The 22,585-nt window shown below is 45.6% G+C and overlaps 2 protein-coding genes across 3 annotated transcripts in view; one reads left to right on the top strand and one right to left on the bottom strand.

Moving 5' to 3' along the window:
- The window catches only part of LOC146763174 (ubiquitin-associated protein 1-like), a 112,944-nt gene that overhangs the window by 36,205 nt on the left and 54,154 nt on the right, over positions 1–22,585 (top strand). For both annotated transcript variants that reach the window (XM_085571328.1, XM_085571329.1), the window contains exon 2: positions 3,331–3,371. In XM_085571328.1, coding sequence (XP_085427454.1) covers positions 3,338–3,371 — 34 coding nt within the window. In that variant the 5' untranslated portion in view covers positions 3,331–3,337. The remainder of the gene's footprint in view (positions 1–3,330; positions 3,372–22,585) is intronic.
- The window catches only part of LOC146763175 (uncharacterized), a 32,778-nt gene continuing 17,044 nt past the window's right edge, over positions 6,852–22,585 (bottom strand). The window contains 6 exon segments of the mRNA XM_085571335.1: positions 6,852–6,935; positions 7,625–7,686; positions 10,402–10,500; positions 11,580–12,008; positions 12,075–12,938; positions 14,267–14,385. Coding sequence (XP_085427461.1) covers positions 6,852–6,935; positions 7,625–7,686; positions 10,402–10,500; positions 11,580–12,008; positions 12,075–12,938; positions 14,267–14,385 — 1,657 coding nt within the window.

Here is a 22,585-nt window from a genome sequence, read left to right as displayed (position 1 = left end):
GCTGTGAAGGGGATGGGCAGGAAGAGCCCTCCCGCTCCCCCTGAGCCGGCACCGCCGCGTCTGCTGCTGCTGCGCGGGTTCTAAAAACTGCAGAGCCACGCTGCCTGCGGCTGCACGGGGCTAAGCACCCTTTTTAAAACATTAACTTAAGGGGTATTTTACTGATCCCTTGTCCCATATTTAAAAGTTTTCCATACCGTATTCCAAGTCAGTGTCCGCAAGTCGTTCAGAGAAGTCAGTTACCCGCGTGCTAAAATGTGTATTTCAGTCCTGTCCCAGACTGAGTTTTAAGTGTTTAAACTGGTCTGTTTCCAACTGAGTCTTGCCAACCTAGTAACCACACAGTGAACCGGTCTGTGGGTTTTCAGTTGGAAGAACACTGAGCTCTCTTTTACCTGTTTTCCTGGGCTTCCCGAGCCCAGAGACAGTGAGGTTTACCAATTTCTTGAGTCCATGAGAACGTACCTTCCCTCCCCGACCCATCCATGGATGAATCCCTGTAACTCCCCGAGTTGCAGGTCGTATGCATGTTGTGAGTACACCAGAATTCTTTCACTTCTCCCGGAGCTGACCACCTCCCTCTCGGGGTAGTGGAACTGCGGTTTGTAGGGGTCCAAACTCGCACCGTGACTATGTCACCTTTCAAACACACACACACCCACGCGCCATTCAACCACACAGTACTCACGGCTCCTTTTCCCACGTGGATTCTTCATGCACGTCGATTTTAAGAGTGAAACATTGCTGCTGCAGCCTCAGAGATTTAGCTCCGAATTCCGAGAGCTCTGGGCCCGTTTATACCCTTTCCTTAATGTGGCTTTTCAGCTGTTTTCAGAATCTGGTTGGTTCCATGGAGTTCCTCAGTCCTGTCCTGCCGCTGAAATCAGCGGGGCGCCGCCCAGATCAAGGATAGGGAACTCCCTGGATACCCCCAAACCAGATCATGTCGGGGCCACCAAGTTTGTTATAAATGAAAATTTGTCCAGCCAAATTAATATGAAAAAATAAAATATTTATTTTGCAGTCAAATTCTATCTAGCTAGCCACAAGGAAAGAACAGAGCCGAGCCTGGGGTCGGCCCTGGGTCTCTGACAGGGAGTCAGCCTCAGCAGGTTTTCCTCTATGGCCACACACCTCCATTCTGGCACAAGTGGTTTTTATAGGGAAAATTCCGCCTGGGGCCAAGATTTCAGCAATCAGTCTTTTCTTCTATTCAGAGTCCATATGTTAATAAGATTTTCTTTTTTGGTGATGAGGGAGAACAATTCAGTGTCCCGGAGTTGTTGAATCCCATGATGAAATTTATGGGAATTTGGAACGTTGCATTCACATGTATGTGCCTGAGGATTTCCATGATATCCATCTCGGGTCGTTCAGGCGGTGATCAGCACCTGGGGTCCCCGTATCTCTCCAGACATGGCCCATCTCCTGGGGAGCCATACCTTCTTACTTGTAAATCAGATTCCAATATACACCCGGTCTCGGCGGGGGAGGGGGGGGGAGGCAGGCTAGGACAAATGAGTAAAATTAGCAAGTCTTCAACATTATATATTTCATACAAGGAATGGCACGAATTATGTTTATTACCCATAACATTGTGTATTAATTATATCTTCACCATAGCCTTACAAGAGAATTTCAGCTCAAGACTAAGGCATCTCCTCATTCTCCTCCCATCTGGGATTTGACTCCTTCTTCACTGACCTTGATGTCTCCATGTTGTTTTCTTTACATGTCTTCCCCCTGGCCTTTTTCTCTCACTGGAAAGAGGATTGATGTCTGCATGTTTCATCTGTGCAGTAAAAGAGTTAATGTCTCACCCAGGCCTGTGGATGGTCATGTGATCTCTGCCGGCCGCAGCAGCTCCAGCTGCATGGCTGTTTTCTGGCCCCTGCCGCGTTCAATTCAAGCGTTCAATTCAAGCCACGGGGCTGTTTTCTGCGCGGGGCTGCAGGGCTGCTTTTGTTCTTAACCGCATGATTTTCCGCGGTGACAGCAGGATAGCTTGGCAGCTCACAGCTGGAGCAGGGCCCGGCTCTGCTCCACCCGAAGCCGAGCAGAGCCAGCCTGGCCCACCAGCCATGGTTGGAACTCGCTGGTGGCATAATCTCAGCCGAGCTATACCACGAGCTGAGCCAGCCGGGCTGAGTGGCGGAGCAGAGCCCAGCCTGGCCAGCGTTCAGTAACCTGTTCAAAAGCTGGAAGCAAGAGAGTTTTCCCCGGGATTTGTTTGTTTTTAAATGTGATTTCACAGAAGTGTATTCAGCTCTCTTAAGTTGTTTAACAGGGTGTCAGTATTCAAAACTAGCCAGCTGGCTGGTTTGTCAGGTCTGAAGGAAGCTGCCAAGGTCCTTACAGGGAATCACTTCTGTAGCTCATGGATTTTTTCCTTAACTAAAAACCAAACTATGTTAAACCACAACAACCAGATAACTTCATGTTTTGGAAGAATGGCTGTTGGACATTTCATATAGCTGGAGGGCTTCAGAAACAAAGGGCAACTCTGATTCTTTGTTATGTATAATGCCACAAGGACTTTAAAAATAATTTATTTGAAGAATTATTCTGTGGTGTCTTAAGAAAGATATTGTGATGTATTTCTAATCTAGCAAAAGAACCAATTATGTTATTGAACACACCATGAGCATCCTGGATCATCTCTTTCTCAGGACAGGCTGGCTCTGTTAAAAGCTGGCTAGGCACTTCTGTGTTTAACATCTTGGCCATATAGGATTTGCATCCAAATTTTAAGTTGCTAATAAAATTCTATGGGCAGTTAATGAGGCCTCTTGTTAACATTGTTTTATTGTGTGTATCCAAAAATATCTTCCTAATGGTACCATTTATTGTATACCTGTATTGTGCATTATCCAGTGTGTCAAGACAAGTGCCATGCTGGCTGACTGCATACCCAGTATGATAGTATCCCTTTTTAGAGCAGCAAGGATTAAACTGAAGAGGATAAGTGTGGTATTTCCAGTAGGAAGGGCTAGTCTTAATGCTAGGGGAAGCAGAGTGTGGTCTATGGTGCTGGGACAGAGCGACCTCTGAGCACTGTGATCTGGAAAACTGCCTTTCTGATCAACCTAGCTGCTTCTTGGCTGTTTTGACCTTTCTTCTTCATTTTGCCAGTTAGATTGTCAGACCCTGGGCTAAGTTATTTGCTTAATCAATTCTCAGAGCTATAAAATAATTTTTTTTATTTGTCTAGGGAACAGGATAAACAGAAAGTGTTTGCAACATATCCCTTAATCTAGAGATAAGAGTGTACAACTGCATAGGCTTATGCTGTACTACATGTTGTTAAAGCTGTTTTAAAATGTTTTTCAGGTTCTAAATGGCTTCTAAGAAGTTGGGATTTGAGTCTCATGGTAAGTAAAATTTGGTATCCCTGTCTCTTCAATAGGATGAATCCTACTATTGCTGCTGACTCATGTCCAAGCCTAGACAGTCCATAGAGACTAATCTGTTCAGCCTCTGAGTTGTTGTTTGTTTTTTTTTTTTTAATTAAGTACCTTGTCTTCCTTCTTGCATAGGCATTTGCTGATGCCATGCCTGTTCTCTGGTTAAAGTGAAATTCAGCCTGTGACTGTTTCCTACTTGTTCATGACAGAATACCTTCTCCTTCCTCCTATCTCCCCCTTCAAAATCAAAGCTGAACTGCAGTTGTGATACTGATTTCATGTTTGCTGAAGTGAACGCTAGATTTGTAGCTACTTTCTATGGAAGTCACGTGAACAGCTGGATTGAAAGTGAAGCTTTTAATATATCATAGAACTATGCTTGGTTTTTGCTCAGCAGTGAATTTTTTTCCTAAATTGGACTAATCTGGTTCAGCAGGCAAGTGAAGAGAATATCTTCTTCTACATTTGAGATGCATAGTGTCATGTAGATGATTGGTATAATAAAAATTATTTACCTGTATATGTGCTTATCTCTTAAGGATTAATATTTCTGTGGAACATTAAAGTCCAGTTTGTTGTATGTCATGTATCTTCTTCAAATCAGCAATCATTCAATGCAGTACAGGGCAGTTCATGTGAAATCTCTAACACAATTTATCATGCTATAGAAACTCAGCATTGAACTTTCTGGGTAATGAATGAACAGGGCTTATGCCTTTATGAATGTTCAGCTCTTTATTAAAAACATCAGCTGGGCAGGGGGCTCGACACAGAGCTTGCCCCCGCTGCTGTAACTTTTACCAGGTAGCTGAAGGGTGAAGAGGTGTGCAGTCTGTTGCTGAAGTCCTGATCAGCAGATTGTCCTCTCTCCTTTCCTCCTGGTAACACCAGGAAGAGCTGCCTTGTTGTCCCTGCTTCCCACAGCCCAGTCTAGTCTAGTCTTCTGTAGATTATGGTGACAGGTCAAACATTGATTAGGGATGTGGTTCCCTTTTCCTCAGCCAGTGCACCTGTCCAGCCCCCTCTACCGTGCTCAGTTTTCCATTTAGGGGTGTCTTCATCCCCAAAACCCCACTCCCATGATTCCACAGGTTCCTCTATTTGCATCCCAGTCCCTGAATGGCAGTGTGGGTGGGGAGGGGTAGGTAATTAACATTTCAATATCAGTACTTAACTAGAAGCAGCCACTGTCCCAGTGTTGCCATGGGAACCAGGAAGGTCCTGTCCGCCCCGGGACCCCGGGGGCATTGGGAACTTTGTTCCTTACAGGTAATCTTTCTGGCAAGAGGATCCTGGGGAATTCCATTTTAGTTTCAGCTTTTTATTCAGTCTTGCAAGTAAAAAGTTGAACTACAGAATAAGAAATGCCTCACTTAAATATGTGGTTAAGGATTAATAAAAATGACCAATCAACACTTAATTTTTATATGGTCTCCTTTATGGCCCAGTGATCCTGCTGCAAGATAATGAATTTATTAATTTGCTATCTGCCAGCTTTTTACCAGTTGTTCTCTTGTATCTATGAACATTCTGATTTCCTTGTCTTTTGAGTCTATTTTTACTTCTCTCTTTTGCTTCCTAAATCAGACTATCAAAGATACTGCTCAGAGCTAGAATTCAATCTGTATTAAATATTTCTCAAAACAGTATGGTGTGGTGGAACATGCTCCTGGCTTCAAAATAAAATCAAAACAAATGGTGCTGTAAGCTGGCTGCTTAACTTGTCTACTCTTTTGTGTACCTTCTGTTCCTAATGATACCAGAGACACTGTCATGGTATTCTTTCTGAGAAGTAGTAGAGCAACTTGCTTGGCTTATTATGTCATAAGTAATTAGCAAGGCAATTATTTTCATTTTCTCCGGGGTTGTTAAGAATTATTTTGACCAAGTGAATTTTGGCTTGCTGTTAAGCATCTAGTCCAACATCTATCTGGTTTTTATAAGTTCAGTGTCTCTGGCAGGCTGATAAAATCACTCAATGTATTTGATATATCTCTTGTACTGATTATTGAGCTGTTTAACTGAGGTTAGAGGACTGTTGTTGAATCACAGAATGGTTGAGGTTGGAAGGGGCCTCTGGAGATTATATATATTGGCTGGTTACCAATATTGGGAACGGGACATGCCCTGGCTTGTCTGGCCCCTGCTGCTGAACCAAATAGCGGCAACTGTGGTGTTTCACCCCAGAGACACCTTAGACTAGTTGGATGTTGCAGCTGGGCACGTGCAGACAAGTTCAGGCATGCTGGAGGTCAGGTGGTGGCGGGATGGATCTTCCTCTCGCAGAGGTTCCACTCCTCAGGTTTCCCACTGTTGCAGAAGCTTTTAAGGCTTTGTTGAAGGAAAGGAGTAGGTTCTGATGGAGGGTTCAATCCAGAGTTTTTATTCTGGCCTGCAGGCCTCTGAATCCAGTCACAGCTCCAAGCGGGACTCACTCCGAATCCTGTCACTGCTCCATCAGAACTCCCCGGACTGTGTGGTTCCCCTCTCTTTTACCTGGGGGAGGTGGTAAGGGATAGGGTGCCCACCAACCAGATGAGGGGGAGGAGGTCTCAGGGGACAAAGGACACCTGGATGGCTGTCACGATCCGCTTATAGCGGGGTGTCCTGATGGTTCGTTAGCCGATCCCAAAGTGCAAAAGACAAACAGCAGGGGACTATAAGTTTAATCACAACAAATGCACCTTTATTAGGGGCCAAAACAATAAATGCGATAGTGGGATCAGAAAGAAAATAGAAAGGATAGAGAGAGAGAGAGAGAGAAGGGGGAATGGGAATAGATACCAACACAGGCGGAGTCCCCACTGGTCCGGACGATGGGGATCCGTCTTCTCGTGTTCGGGAGAGTCTCCGAAGTCCTACCTTACCTAGGGGTCCAGTTATAGTCCACAGAGGGAAAAGGGGGAACAGGCAGAACAATGAGAGTCTATTGAAATTGCTATGGGGGGAACAGGTGTATCTACAGAAAATCATCCAGGCTGAACAAACACAATGAAGAATAAGTCCATTGAAGTTACTGGAGAAGAACAGGTCAGGTCATCCTCCCCCTGCCCCCCCCCCCCCCCCCCGCCTTTTTGGTAGGGGTCTCAGTCTCAGTCCCTGGGGAGAGGCTTCTTGATCTCCGTCTGTCACGGTGGTAGCGAGGCAGATGAGGGGTCTTCAGTGAGAGACCACCAGAGTCACCCCAACAGTTCATTTGGCTTAAAGGTGGAGAGTGAAGGAGGAATTGCAGTAGGCCGCTCCGTGCTGGGTCCACGCTGGGTCTTCGCCAAGTCCTTGCCAACTCCTTGCCAAGTTCTTGCCGGGCCTCATTCGTAACAGCTAACGTAACGGTACAGCGGCTGCACCTGCACTGTTGCCTTCTCCAAGCCGGAACTACAGAGGGGGAAGGGAGTTCCTGCTCATGGCAATTGGCAGGCAAATGAGTGAGGGTCTTCAGATGGCCTCTTACACCACCCCGTGACTGACGATTGGCCTCAAGAGATCTTCAGCAGGGTTCCGTAGTGTCATTGTGAAGTCTTCAGGACTCGTCTAGTGTTGGCAGCATATCCCAGAGAAGGGAAAAAGGAAAAGGAGGGGAAAAGAGAACAGGGAAAATACTAAAACAATAAACAATAATTAGTATTAATTGAAACAACAAGAAGCAATATAATCAATATTAATTAATCAATATTAATTAAAACAATTTTCTAATTGATAAACAAGTTGTTAAAATAATATTAAAACAATGCTTTAATAATAAACCAATATAATCAATATTAATTAAAACAATCTTAAAAAATTCAAATCAGGTTTTCTAAGTGACTAAAACAAATCATCTTCTAATCTTTTAATTGCTTTGTGTCTATAGTCCTAGGGATGTCTATAGTATAAAGCACATTGGCCAAGTGGTGTGCATTAATTATAGCTGTCAATTTTGTTAATAGTTTTATCATTCTCCAATTCATGATAAACAAGATTGCTGATAAAGCAAAGCCAATCAAAACTAAAATCAAAAGGACAACAATGGGATGACACAATTTGTTCAGGATACCTGTAGCAGTAGGTGACCACCCAAAAATTGTATCCCACCACCTGTGTTCAGCATCACTTTTCACCCTTTCTATAACCCAATGTATTTCTTGTACATCATGATGAACTGTTACCAATGTTTTCTGCCCGTTCTCCTTGATTCTTCCTAAGATTTCAATTAAGTCCTGGTGAAGCAACAATTGCCTTACCAGCGTAAGATTCATTCCAATGGGGGTAGGCAATAGCTTATGAATCAGCGTGTAATTGGATTCTAAAAGTTGATATGAAGTAACTGGAGCTTCAAAAGAAAAATCACATCCTGTAATTTTAGTGAAATTGCAAGCACAAAAATTTGAATGATTTTTAGTATCTACTACTGTGTCTTCTACATACACTGTGTTACGAGCAGTTCTAAAACATGCACATCCATTTCCTATATCTACAAGGAATGTTTTAGAAGTTTCATTAGGATGAATTTCAAAGTGACAGATATTTTGTTCTGTGTCTAAACAGATATCTTGAGCTATAATTGCATTGCCTTCACAGATGAACCCTTGTTGTTCTCGGACAATACAAGATTCTAAATTAACAATTTGCCATTTATTGTGGAGTTGCGTTATTTGTATGTTTTATTATCACTATATTATGTATTGGTTTATTCCTTTGTACCCCCATGTACAGCTTGGTTTATCCCCAGTTTTCCCGCCTTGTCCTCCCTTCCCGCCTTTCCAGTATCTATCCATCACCCTGGAAGAGGCGCAGTCTTTCCCTTTACCCCTCCCAGGTGCCTTGTCTGTCACTCGGTGTTCCTTCCCATCCATCCAGAAGCTTCTACTCAGGGCACCGGGTGATTGGGTGAGGGCCTGGGGCCCCTCCCATATCCTTCTCCCCTTGGTCCACATGTGCATCACCCCATCCAGGAGCCACTCCCTACCTCTATCCCTATTGGTTACCGGTTTTCCCCTCCCTTACAGTTTATAAGCCGGTGCAAGCACCTTGTGCTCGTTCCTGTTGGCTGGCACCGTTCCGGAATATTTGGCCCCGTTGGCCACAATAAACTTGGACTTAGCCCCCAACAGGATCCGCTCTTCATTTATCACCACGAGGCTTGCCAGCGCTGCCCGGGACCCACGAAGGCACTCTCCAAACCCCAGCTGGGAGCAGCGGAGGGTGCCTCCATCGCCCACTCTCGCCCCAGGAGGAGAGCTAGCCGGGGCTGAGAACAGGGATCTGGGGCGGGAGCACAGCAATTTATCATCAATTCGTCAGGCCCATTCTCTATGCTCAGAAGGATAGAGAGTGGCTCCATCATGATTTAATACTAATGCAATAATGGGGAATATTGAATGCACCGAGGCATTGCGTATGGTTAACACAAAAGCTGTGGCTAAGTTTGTGGTGGGATGATCATAAGTAAAGTTCACCAAATTCCACCAGGATTGGAAATCTTTTTCAAAGTCAGTGGCACTGTCCCAAACTATTTTCCGAATTTCAGTAGGAAATGTGCCTTCTTCACCTTCTCTTATAATTGAAGCAGCAACTGACTACATCCATAATTGTGCCTGGATGCAGCTAAGGGCTAAGGAAACGTTGCTTTGTGTAGCATTGAGTGCCTCAATTATCAATTCATGGTCATTCATATTTACCTTTTCCCAATTTGGTAATATGTTTGTTAGCAACCACTGATGCGTTCCCAAAGCCGATAAGGACAATTGCAGTGGTTGTTGTAATTGGGTCGAATCTTTAGTTGTAGCAGTTAATTTATTTAATAATACTTCTGAATTAATACTATTTAGAATTCCCAATCCTGTTCCCACAACACCAGTTATGTCTCTTGGCATCCGTGTTTTAGAAGGGTTCCACTGTCGCAACCAGGTCGTCTAACCGTGGAAAGAAGTTTGCAAGAAAGGTGAACAAGCTGGCTGAATTTCAGAGACATTGCTTTGCATTAGCAATTTAGCTTGTTTAAGAGACCATGCCAGATTGAACAATATTTGTTGTTGGCCAGTTTTCCTAATTATATATGGTCCAACTTTAGAAATTTTCGGGGTAAGCATAACTGGTGGTTGGGTTTGAGTGGTGGTGGTGGTATGAACTGTAGTAGTTTGGGTTATAACATTTATTATAAATTTAAAAGAAAGACCTTCAGTATCTTTGCCCCAAAGACAAACTACTTCTGCAGTTTGTGTTAATGTAAAATTGTGCCAACACTCTTGTATGCTTGGATGAGTGCAAACCTTCTCTTGCTTGTTTGTTTTACCTGTTAGGACACTAATTGAAGTTGCCTTATCGTAGGCAGTTTTATTCATCATTCGGCATCCAATACTAATTTTCTTCCCTATTTCCCCTTTAAGCTACCAAGTTTTTTGTTCTTTCCATTCTTGCTTAGTGTATATTTGATTGTTATGCATAACAAGAGTTAATAGATTTAAATCCTTTACATTTCCCATGTACCCAGAAAAATAAACAAAAGCTTGTGACCACGGCCCTTCGGTAAAGGGGCTTTCTATCAATTGGGGTGCAATTATTGTGTTATTGTTGGTTGTAGCATTAGTTTTAAATATGTAAAACAGACCTTGTAAGTCTAATGGGTTGGTTAAGTTATTTTGCCAAAGACATGTCACATAAGTAGTTTTAGCTAAAACAAAACTATACCAGCAATCATTGGGTTCATATTCACAATCTAATGTAATTACTACATTGTTGTTTTGGGGACCTGAAGTATAGTTACCAGTATATTCTTGATGGCAGCGCAAGGTAAGGGGAAATGTTTTGATACACTCCCATCTCTTTGTAGGGCACACTTTTGCTTAAGGAATTTCTAAATTTTTTTTTCCTCCTGGTTCCATAAAACTTCCAGCAACTGTGATAGAAGAAGCTTTCTCATGTAGGGATCCTTCCACTTTTCTGCATGCTACCACAATAGTCTCACCATTCGTTCCAGTTAGGGTCCTGGTCCAGTCCTTCTGATCCCATTTCCACTCACTTGGACGATATGCCTCGGAGTTATGTAGCACGACAGTTGCCAGATTCGGGTAGCGATCTTTAGGATATGATCCTATCACATTACTGTGTTCGATGGTAGCTTCAGACCACGACCACTCAGGGGGGTGTTGGCTGTAGATTTGTGGTAAGATGCAGAAAAGTATCACCAATTTTATCATGATTCAGATGATAATGTCCCTCGGGGTTCTTCTGTAAAAGCAAATATAACAGAAAAATCCTGCCACTATAGGGCAGAAAAGGTTAGAATAATGGAATTATCCAGCGTGTATTTATCCGATGCTCTTTTCCCAGAGCATCAGAGGCTATCCATGCATATTTATTCAAAGGAGTTTTCAGCGCAAGTGGTACCAGCCCTGTAGTAAGTGATGTCCACCAGAACAGGTTGGCCAGGGTAATGTGCTGGATTATCAGGATCATTTGGTGCACAGCATAGGAGTCAGTGTAGATAGAGACAAGAGAAGTATTCTGTACCTTACGTTGGAAAACACTCCAGACAGCTATCAGTTCCCCAACCCGAGCACTGCTTTCTCCCTCAGTAATAATTAGTTCACCAGAGGAAATGTGGGGGGCTGCTGCCCTGTATGTCCACACCTTCCCTTCTCGTTTAGCAGAGGCATCAGTGAACCAAGAACTTGCCAAATGTTTGGGGGAAAAAGGAGGGGCCATTTTGATTACAGAGGCAGGTGTGTCCTGGCTGCTATCCAAGCTCTCAGTTTCTCGTATTGACAAATTTTTCACAACTCCGTCTGTTATTGAGAAAAAGTGACAGTAATGTTCAATCTGAGCATACCACTTTCTTACCGAGGCTCTCTAAGTCATCCCATCAGGAGGGAGGGTCCCAGTAGTGACTGTCTTAATATCATTGAAAGGGCTTCTCAATACAATTGGTAGTTGTAGTGCAAGTCTTTCCACTTCAATGAGAGCCAGGCTCACAAACAATCCCTTTTCCCAGGTAGTATAACTTTTCTCAGCATCTCTGAAACCATGGGTTTGAGGAAAAGACTGAGAAAGAGATGACTCACTGCCTGGATTTTGAGAGAGAAACTGGGAGAACGTTAATTTTGGGTTACAGCCTGAGTTCTGAAAGTTGTGATATGGTTAGTTTTTGTCCACTGCCCCTGTTTTGCAGGAGGGACGGTGAGAAAGTTGTTTCCTTACCCGTGTTTGGGAGAGGAAGGAGAGGCTGAGGGAGAGTTGGTTCGCTGCCCATGTTCTGAGGAAGAGTGGGTGCACTAGGGTGTGTACTGGGTTGAACCAATGGATTTGATTTTCGATAGCGCCAATTAGTTATTATTTTCTGTAATTTATCAAGGGGCAGACCATCCATCACTTCTCTGGGGACCCCCTTTTGGAGTCCCAGTGACCACCAATGCTGGCAGTTAGGGTTCTGTTTTCCCTTTTCTGGATTTTTGCTGTAAGGAGTCCCAATAGACCGAATTCCTTTTGTTTTCTCTGATTTTTCTGGTTTCTCTTCCGGGGTTTTTACAGGTCCATATTTTCTACAATAATTGATCAAATCCTCTGCAACTTCACCCCATGTCCAAATTTTATGATTACTGCCAGGTGAACTGGTTTGTGAATTTACAGCTTGGAAAGGAGAATAGGATGGAGTAAAACCAGGATCAGTAGATCCAGTGCAATCAGTGGGGTTACCAAGAAATCTATCTAGTCTTTCTGCAGGGCTTAATGTCATGATAGTTTTCTGTAAGGCTATGGCAGTAGGTTTGAGTGTTTCTGGAAGCCCACGAATTAAAGGAGTCATTAGTTCAGGCTTCACAGGTAATTGCATTGGGGATTCAAAACCAGGAATTCATTTATTTTCATGAATCATTTGCAGACAAGCGGCTTTGTGTACACTTTCTAGGAGTTGGTCGGGGGTGCTAACTATAGCTATAGGATCTCCCCTTTCCAAGGGGTTCATTCCCCCGGCCCAAAAAGCCGCGCGTTGTGTCAGGGACCATGAGTCACGTTTATCTCCTGTTGTTAAAAAGACACCATGTCCCCAGTACCCACTGGCTTCTTGTTCAGTTAGTTTAATTTGATCGCCACCAGTGAGGGACACCCGGAAAACATATTCTGTTTCTGATTCGTATGGGAGGCGTCCGTTTTCTCTTTTAAGCTTAACTGATTCGGTGGCCGTGTATGGTATGTGTTTGGTTGTGATGTGGGGGTCAAGATCATCATCACTGAGATAGTTATATTCTGTTTTAATTAAGGGTCTTAAGTGAGAGCAGCAATGTTCCCCACAATTATTTACTGCCTCAAGTTCTTTGTGAGGATAAATTTGGTTAATATGAGGAGTTTCCTTTTCCTCAGGATTTATAGAGGAATCAGCATTAGGTGATTTGGTAACATGTTCCTCTTTTAAGGCAGCTCTTAATGCATAGTTCTCATTTCTCAATGAATGTTTTTCATTCCTTTCTTCATGTAATTGCTTTTGTAAAATTTCACCCAAGTTTTGAAGGGAGTCTATTATTGTTTCTTGCTCACCTCTTCGCTGGAAGCGAGTTTCTACAGCTGCCGTAAGACAAGCTCCCAAAACTGAGCATAAGATGGATTTATTTCTGCCCAGTTTAAATTTTGTATCATGTTGTAAAGAACATATTCTATCAACCACATTATCCAAATTAAACCAATTACTTTGTGCCCATTCCTCTCCTCCCGGAGAAGGTTTGGCATTGTATTTAGCTAGTAAAGCATAAAATTCAACTTTACCCTTATCGTTAAGGTTATCACTCATTTTTTGAAGGCACCAAAACCACAGCAGGGAGGTACAAACTTAAGTTACACAAAGCACACAGCCTTCGCTGTGTCGCCCTTCACTTCCCTGGGTGGGTGAAGAGACAAAATCTGCCTGGGCGGCTCTGCTTAGTTTCTTCAAGTCGTCTCTTCCTTCCCAGACAGTCCAAACACACACATAAAACAACAGTGTCCCGCCTTTTGCACTAAGAGATCTTTTGCAATTTATGAAGACAGTGTGGGTGCTTTTTCACCTAGGCAATGTGCAGTCTGTGGGAAATTCGAATCTCACCCCTTGCTCTCGAGACCATGCTCAGTCTTTTGGACTGGCAGGCTAGGTGCAGCTGGCAAGAAACATCCTTCCCCTGTTACAGACTATACAGAACCTGCACCCTTCTGCCTAGACAGAAATCCTGTCCGTGACGCCAATTTTAATGTCACAATCCGCTTATAGTGGGGTGTCGTGATGGTTCGTTAGCCGATCCCAAAGTGCAAAAGACAAAGAACAGGGGACTGTAAGTTTAATCACAACAAATGCACCTTTATTAGGGGCCAAAAGAATAAATGCGTTAGTGGGGTCAGAAAGGAAATAGAAAGGATAGAGAGAGAGAGAGAGAGAGAAGGGGGGATGGGAATAGATACCAACACAGGCGGAGTGCTCACTGGTCCGGACAATGGGGATCCATCTTGTTGTGTTGGGGAGAGTTTCCGAAGTCCTACCTTACCCAGGGGTCCAGTTATAGTCCACAGAGGGAAAAGGGGGAACAGGCAGAACAATGAGAGTCTATTGAAATTGCTATGGGGGGAACAGGTGTATCTACAGAAAATCATCCAGGCTGAACAAACACAATGAAGAATAAGTCCATTGAAGTTTCTGGAGAAGAACAGGTCAGGTCATCCTCCCCCTGCCCCCCCCCCCCCTTTGTGGTAGGGGTCTCAGTCTCAGTCCTTGGGGAGAGGCTTCTTGATCTCCGTCTGTCACGGTGGTAGCGAGGCAGATGAGGGGTCTTCAGTGAGAGACCACCAGAGTCACCCCAACAGTTCATTCGGCTTAAAGGTGGAGAGTGAAGCAGGAATTGCAGTAGGCCGCTCCGTGCTGGGTCCACGCTGGGTCTTCGCCAAGTCCTTGCCAACTCCTTGCCAAGTTCTTGCCGGGCCTCGTTCGTAACAGCTAACGTAACGGTACAGCGGCTGCACCTGCACTGTTGCCTTCTCCAAGCCGGAACTGCAGAGGGGGAAGGGAGTTCCTGCTCATGGCAATCGGCAGGCAAATGAGTGATAGTCTTCAGACGGCCTCTTACAATGGCCCAATGCCCCCTGGGGGTGGAGGGCATCTTTTGAATCTGTCCAATCACTCGATGCACTTCTGGAATGCCAGGAGTGACAGGCAGTACTGGCAGGGGTCAGGGTGGGGAAAGGAGGGGTGATTGAGACACCTGGGAGGACACCTTCAGGAGAGAAACCGGGGTTCTGGGGTAGACAATAAAGTCACGCCACAACTGGAGATGGTCATGTCCAAAACCCTGCTCAGTCAGAGCCACTTGAAGTACCTACTCAGGACTGTGTTCAGATGGAGATGAAAATGGGAACGTAATGTATGGAGGGAGAGGAAGGAACACTTTTCCTGTTTTGGAAGGTATTCTTAGCATACACCTATAACTATGCCTAAGCATGTAACTTCAAATGCTCTCGTCTTTTGAATAATTGGAAGTTCAAGGTTAAGTTCCAGTAATTAGTACCACCTAGAAATACAGCTCTCATCTATTGCACAAAAGGTTTGTTATATCAAGTGCAGTATGTTAATATTCCAGCTGTATGCTCACTGTCACTATATAATTTGAAAGTTCTAAATTCAAATTTCTGAGAAGCATGTGTGTTTTGTGACCACAAAAACTACGTTCCCGTTGGTTTCAAAATGGTTCCCTATTTATTACTAGTAACTGGTTTTATCTGAAATGTTTCCATTTTGCTACTTTAAGACAACAAAATCATCACTTGATGAGACACTTGATAGTGCTTACATTTTTTTCACGTATCAGTTACATGCATGGGAGAAATGCCAACAAGATATTAGCAAGACAACAAGAAAAACTTTTTTGGCAAGTTCAGAAAATCAGAGAACCTTGGCAAAAGGTTTAGCGCACCTGCCTTAGGTTGCAAAATGTAGCTGGGGGGGTGTATTGTATTACCATCTGGTAGAGGTGGGGCTGTTACCTTCTGTTAAATGGGCAGTTTTCTTTATCTCTTCCACAACGAATCCTTCCTCCTGGAAATATCTTCTCTTAATGGGCCATTGAGTCCAATTCCATTACTGATAAAATTGCATCATCCCATTGTGAGATGCTTCACCCAGGGGAAGGAGCCAAGCATTCTTACCTGGATATAATCTGAGATTTAGAACACCACAGGCAGCCTTTTCCCACTGGATACTCAGAAGAGCAGCTTTCTTCTCCACTGGATTCCCAGGCCCATATACACCACCACTGGACCTTCAGAGGAAAACTACACCCTTCTACAGGATCACTGCATCAACAGGACCACATCTGCCACTCCAGGAGGACTGCAACCACCATTTAATCAGACTGCTACCAACATCCTGACCAAGAGGGTGTCAGGATGTATTCTGACTCTGTCAGTATTTTTGGTTTCTTTGTACTATTGCATTTGTATTTTTAATTTTCCTGATAAAGAGCTGTTATTCCTATTCCCATACCTTTGCCTGAGAGCCTCTTAATTTCAAAATTATAATAATTTGGAGGGAGGAGGTTTACATTTTCCATTTCAAGGGAGGCTTCTGCCTTCCTTAGCAGACACCTGCCTTTTCAAACCAAGACAGATTTTGGCACCCAATGTGAGGCCTGAGGGCGTTGAAAGAAAAAGGGTGAAAAAGGAATAGTAGTTCTTGAGTAACTTAAGTTTTGTGTGCTGTTATAGAAACCTTTTTAAGTATCACCATGTGGTCTAGGTTACCCTGGTTCCGGTGGCATGTGGTTGTGGCTATATTTCTCCCATTTGCAGGCCCTTATCTAAACATGGGTCCTATAACTAAAGCTACTGTGGCTGTTATCCAGTTTGGCTTATGGGTTAATAAGGTGAAGAATTCATGGATTTTTAACTTCCTCTGGAAAACAGGCACATGGATTCAGAGCTATCACACACTAACTGTATGTTTTTGGGGTTACTTTAATAATGGTACTTACTGAGAGGAAATTACACTGGGTGAAATTTTCTCCCAACCTTTTAACCATCTTTTTGGGTCTGCCCCACCAGTTTTTGAAGGGTTCAAATCTTCTCTAAGTGCTAATGATATCATACAGTGGCTGGTGTTGCTGATAGGCCTGTTCTATTTAGCATTCAGAGATAAGTGAAGATTGACTTGGATAACCACCCTGTCCTGGGTTGTAAAATAAGCTTGTATTCTATTTGCCATCTGTTGAAGGCAAACCTGTCGGACAGGTTTTGTTATCTCTCTCAGAGACAATGGTTTGCCCCGTAAAGGCAATGGTTTGTTTATACACTATTGACTGACTCCCTGCCGGGCTGGTAAGTGAGGGGGGTCCCGCCCAGAGGGGAAGCCAAGCACTCTATTATGGTATAAAGGGGTAGCTTTTAGGGAGAGAAGCAGCTCGTTTTTTCTCTCTTCGCGGGATTCCCGGGGAAGCAGCTCTCTTCGGCGGCACTCGGCACTCGCAGCGAAGCAGCCGGCGCGCGCTGAGCCGATGGCGGCGGAGCTCAGAGGCAACCCCGGCGCAGAGGAAGACCGGCCCCACTGCCACCAGATCTTCAGAGGAAAACTATACCCTTCTAAAGATCACCACTGCAGCTACAATTCATCAACTATTGCAAGGGAAGCAATTGTCCCAGCAGAACTGATACTGGCATCCCTCAGGTTCTGGACTTTTTCTTTCACTGGTTTTGTTTGTACCGATTGCATTTGCCTTTTTAAATTGTTGTCTAGTTTTCTCCTAGTAAAGAATTGTTACTCCCACTCCCATATCTTTGCCTGAGAGCCTTTTAATTTAAAGATCCTGGTAATTCAGAGGGAGGGGGGTTTGCCGTTCTCCATTGCACAGGAGGCTTTGCCCTCTTTCACAGACTCCTATCTTGTCAAACCAAGACAGAATTTGGCGCATCAACGTGGGGCTCAAGGGCATTGAGAGGGAAAAAGGATTAACAGTTCTTAAGTAATTTGGTTTTTTGTTGTGTGTAAAAACATCTTCAGCATCACCATGTGGTCTAGTTTACCTTGGTTTGGGTGGCATGTGATCGTAGCTATACTTTTCCCATTTGCAGACCCTTATCTAAAAATGGGTCCTATAACTAAGGCTACGGTGTCTGTTATCAAGTTTGGCTTCTGGGTTAATTGGGTGAGGAATTCATGGATCTTTAATTTCCTCTGGAAGGCAGGTACATGGATTCATAGCTATCACACGTTAACTGTATGTTTTTGGGGTTATTTTAATAACGGTACCTACTGCGAGGAAATAGCACCTGGGCAAACTTTCTCTCAACCTTTTAACCATCTTTTTGGGTCTGCTCCACCAGTTCTCAAAGGGTTAAGATCCTTTATAAGTGCTAATGATACCATACAATGGGTGGTGTTGCTGATAGTCCTGTTATATTTAGCATTCAGAGATAAGGGAAGATTAACCTGGATAACTACCCTCACACCTACAGCACAGACTCGAGATGCTGCTGCTCCAGAGCCTGACCCTGCCCCACAGCCCACCTCAGAAATGAACCGCCCAGATTGGGTGAGGGTTCTGGTTAAGGAGATACGAGAGATGCTGAAGGAGTGCATTTCCCCAGCTGGTGAGAAACCGGCCCTTTGCCTTGAGGAGGGACAGTCTAATAGTACAGCTGTGGAACCCACTAATGTTACAACTGTCCAGGTTCCAGCTGAACCACAAGGGCAGTCACGGTCAGCAGCAGTGGCCCCGGTAGAAACAAGGAAGTCTAAGGTGAAAGCAGAGCACCCTGCAGATAGGGACAGGAATGGAGGAACCTCACAACCCACAGGGGACCCAGAGATTGCTATCATCACCGAGTCCCTGACGTACAAAAGTCTTCGCAATCTGCATAAAGACATTGTGCGACGAGGGCGTGAGGCTTATGCTACCTGGCTACTCCGGGTTTGGGATCTTATGGGTACAGGCGTGCAGCTGGACGGTGGTGAGGCAAGGAACTTGGGACCCTTGACCCAGGACTCGGGTATAAATCAGGTTTTTGTAAGGGAACCAGGGTCCCTTTCTCTCTGGGAGCGGCTCTTAATGAGTGTCAGGGAGAGGTTTATCCACAGAGAGAGAATGCAAGAGCACCATCATAGAATGCGCTGGAAGACCCTCGAGGAAGGGATCCAACAGCTGAGGGAAGTGGCAGTATTGGAGGTACTCTTTGGGAGGGATGGACGACACAATAATGACCCTGACAAGGTCAGGTGTACGGGACAAATGCTGTGGAGTCTGGCAAATCTTGGGCCATCTCAATACGCCACCTTCATTGCAACAATCAATGCTGACACCCACCGGGAGACAATAGGTTCTGTTGCCAACAAACTTAGGAATTATGAGAGTATGATTAATGGCCCAATGCAGGCTCATATCTCAGCTGTGATTAAGGAGTTTAAAGAGGAGATGAGGGAGGAGATAAGGAAAGTTAATACAGCACCCGTGAGAGTCACAGGCCCCAGAATCAGCACCCAACAATCCCCAGCTAGAGAGAGAGGGTACACCCCAAGGACTAATCTGTGGTTCTTCCTGCGTGACCATGGGGAAGACATGGGGAGGTGGGATGGGAAACCCACTTCTGTCCTGGCAGCACGGGTCCATCAACTCAAGGAGGGAAACTCTAACCGGGGGAGTTCCACCAAAGTGAAGGTAGCCTCAACCTCCCGTGACCAAGCTTGTGGGTACGATCTGTCAGACCCCCTTGAAGGGACCTCTAGTATGTATGCCCAGGAAAGGAATGATAACCAGTGTTAGAGGGGCCCTGTCTCTAGCCAGGGAGAGGCACGGGAAAACCGGATCTTCTGGACAGTGTGGATCCGATGGCCTGGCACATCAGAGCCACAAAAATATGATGCTTTAGTTGATACTGGTGCACAGTGTACTCTGATACCATCGGGACATGTGGGGGCAGAGCCTGTTTCCATTGCTGGTGTGACAGGGGGATCACAACAATTGACTCTGGTGGAAGCCGAGGTGAGCCTGACTGGGAAGGAGTGGAAGAAACATCCTATAGTGACTGGCCCAGATGCTCCGTGTATCCTAGGCATAGACTTCCTCCGGAACGGATATTACAAAGACCCAAAGGGACTCAGGTGGGCTTTTGGAATAGCCGCTGTAGAGGCAGAAGACATTAAGCAATTGAACACCTTGCCTGGACTGTCAGAAAACCCCTCTGCAGTAGGACTCCTAAGGGTGGAAGAACAACGCGTGCCAATTGCGACCTCGACAGTGCACCGCCGGCAGTATCGGACGGATCGAGATGCCGTGATCCCCATCCACAAAATGATTCGGGAGCTGGAGAGCCAAGGGGTGGTCAGCAAAACCCACTCGCCCTTCAACAGCCCCATCTGGCCTGTGCGCAAATCTGACAAAGAATGGAGGTTGACTGTGGACTATCGTGGCTTAAATGAAGTGACTCCACCGCTGAGCGCTGCTGTGCTGGACATGCTGGAACTCCAGTACGAGCTGGAGTCCAAGGCAGCAAAGTGGTATGCCACCATTGATATTGCTAATGCGTTTTTCTCCATTCCTCTGGCAGCAGAATGCAGGCCTCAGTTTGCTTTCACCTGGAGGGGCGTGCAGTACACCTGGAACCGACTGCCCCAGGGGTGGAAACACAGCCCCACCATCTGCCATGGACTGATCCAGGCTGCACTAGAAAAGGGTGAGGCTCCAGAACACCTGCAATACATTGATGACATCATTGTGTGGGGGAGCACAGCGGCAGAAGTGTTTGAGAAAGGTGAGAGGATCGTCCAGATACTACTAGAAGCTGGCTTTGCCATCAAGAAGAGCAAAGTCAAGGGACCTGCCCGAGAGATCCAGTTCCTGGGAGTGAAATGGCAAGATGGACGGCGCCAGATTCCCACTGAGGTCATCAACAAGATCACAGCTATGTCCCCACCAACCAGCAAAAAGGAAACACAAGCTTTCCTGGGTGCCATAGGTTTCTGGAGAATGCACATTCCTGAGTATAGCCAGATTGTGAGCCCTCTTTATCTGGTTACCCGAAAGAAGAATGATTTCCACTGGGGCCCTGAGCAGCAACAAGCCTTCACCCAGATCAAGCAGGAGATCGCTCATGCTGTAGCCCTTGGCCCAGTCAGAACGGGACCAGAGGTCAAGAATGTGCTCTACTCTGCAGCTGGGAACCATGGGTTGTCCTGGAGCCTTTGGCAGAAAGTTCCTGGGGAGACTCGAGGCCGACCACTGGGATTCTGGAGCCGAAGTTACAGAGGGTCTGAAGCCAACTACACTCCCACAGAGAAGGAAATCTTGGCTGCCTTTGAAGGAGTTCAAGCCGCCTCGGAGGTAATTGGCACAGAAACACAACTCCTCCTGGCACCCCGACTACCGGTGCTGGGGTGGATGTTTAAAGGAAAGGTTCCTACTACCCACCATGCCACTGACGCCACATGGAGCAAATGGATTGCCCTCATCACTCAACGTGCCCGTATTGGAAACCTGAATCGCCCTGGGATTTTGGAGATAATTACGAACTGGCCAGAAGGTGAAAACTTTGGTCTCACTGATGATGAGGAGCAGGTACAAGTGACAAGGGCTGAAGAAGCTCCACCATACAACCAACTACCAGCAGAGGAGACCTGCTACGCTTTTTTCACTGACGGTTCCTGTCGCATCGTAGGGATGAACCAGAAGTGGAAAGCAGCCGTATGGAGCCCCACACGCCAAGTTGCACAAGCTACCGAAGGAGAAGGTGGATCGAGCCAACTCGCCGAACTCAAGGCCGTTCAGCTGGCTCTGGACATTGCTGAAAGGGAGAAGTGGCCAAAGCTCTACCTTTATACTGATTCATGGATGGTAGCCAATGCTCTGTGGGGCTGGCTGGGAAGGTGGAGGAAGGGCAACTGGCAACGTAGAGGAAAGCCAATCTGGGCTGCTGATATATGGAAAGACATTGCCTCTCGGGTGGAAAAGCTGACGGTGAAAGTCCGTCATGTAGATGCCCATGTCCCCAAAAGTCGGGCTAATGAGGAGCACCGAAACAATGAGCAGGTAGATCAGGCAGCAAAAATAGAGGTGTCAAAGATAGACTTAGATTGGCACCATAAGGGGGAGTTGTTCCTGGCTCGATGGGCTCATGATGCCTCAGGTCATCAGGGCAGAGATGCCACCTACAAGTGGGCACGAGACCGAGGGGTGGATCTAACTATGGACAGTGTTTCCCAGGTTATCCATGACTGTGAGACCTGTGCTGCCATCAAACAGGCCAAGAGAGTGAAGCCCCTATGGTATGATGGGCGGTGGTCCAAGTACAAGTATGGGGAGGCCTGGCAGATTGACTACATCACACTGCCCCAGACACGCCAAGGCAAGCGCTACGTGCTGACCATGGTGGAAGCCACCACTGGATGGCTGGAGACTTTCCCTGTACCTCATGCCACTGCCCGGAACACCATCTTAGGCTTGGAAAAGCAAGTCCTGTGGAGACACGGCACCCCTGAGAGAATTGAGTCTGACAACGGCACCCATTTCAAGAACAGCCTTATCAACACCTGGGCCAGAGAACATGGTATCGAATGGATATATCATATTCCCTATCATGCTCCAGCTGCCGGCAAAGTTGAACGGTGCAACGGACTCCTTAAGACTACCCTAAAGGCACTTGGTGGGGGAACATTTAGAAACTGGGAAATTAACCTGGCAAAAGCAACCTGGATGGTCAACACCCGGGGGTCTTTCAATCGAGCTGGCCCTGCTCAGTCAGAACCGTTACACGCAGTAGATGGAGATAAGGTCCCTGTAGTACATATGAAAGGTATTTTAGGGAAAACTGTTTGGATTAATCCCACCTCAGGCAAAGACCAACCCATTCGTGGGATTGTCTTTGCTCAAGGACCTGGTTACACTTGGTGGGTAATGCAGAAAGATGGGGAGACCCGCTGTGTACCACAGGGAAATTTGGTCTTAAGAGAGAACTGGGTGTAAGATTTCATGGTGTGCAGATGGAAATAGAATAAGGGGTGGATAATGTCCTGGGTTGTAAGATAAGCTTGTATTCTATTTGCCATCTGTTGAAGGCAAACCTGTCGGACAGGTTTTGTTATCTCTCTCAGAGACAATGGTTTGCCCTGTAAAGGCAATGGTTTGTTTATACACTATTGACTGACTCCCTGCCGGGCTGGTAAGTGAGGGGGGTCCCACCCAGAGGGGAAGCCAAGCACTCTATTATGGTAT

This window comes from Lonchura striata, chromosome W (assembly GCF_050655825.1).
Source record: "Lonchura striata isolate lonStrDom1 chromosome W, ASM5065582v1, whole genome shotgun sequence".
Lineage (NCBI taxonomy): Eukaryota > Metazoa > Chordata > Aves > Passeriformes > Estrildidae > Lonchura > Lonchura striata.
Note: the sequence above shows the minus strand (reverse complement) of the source record. Positions and strands in the feature narration are given on the sequence as shown.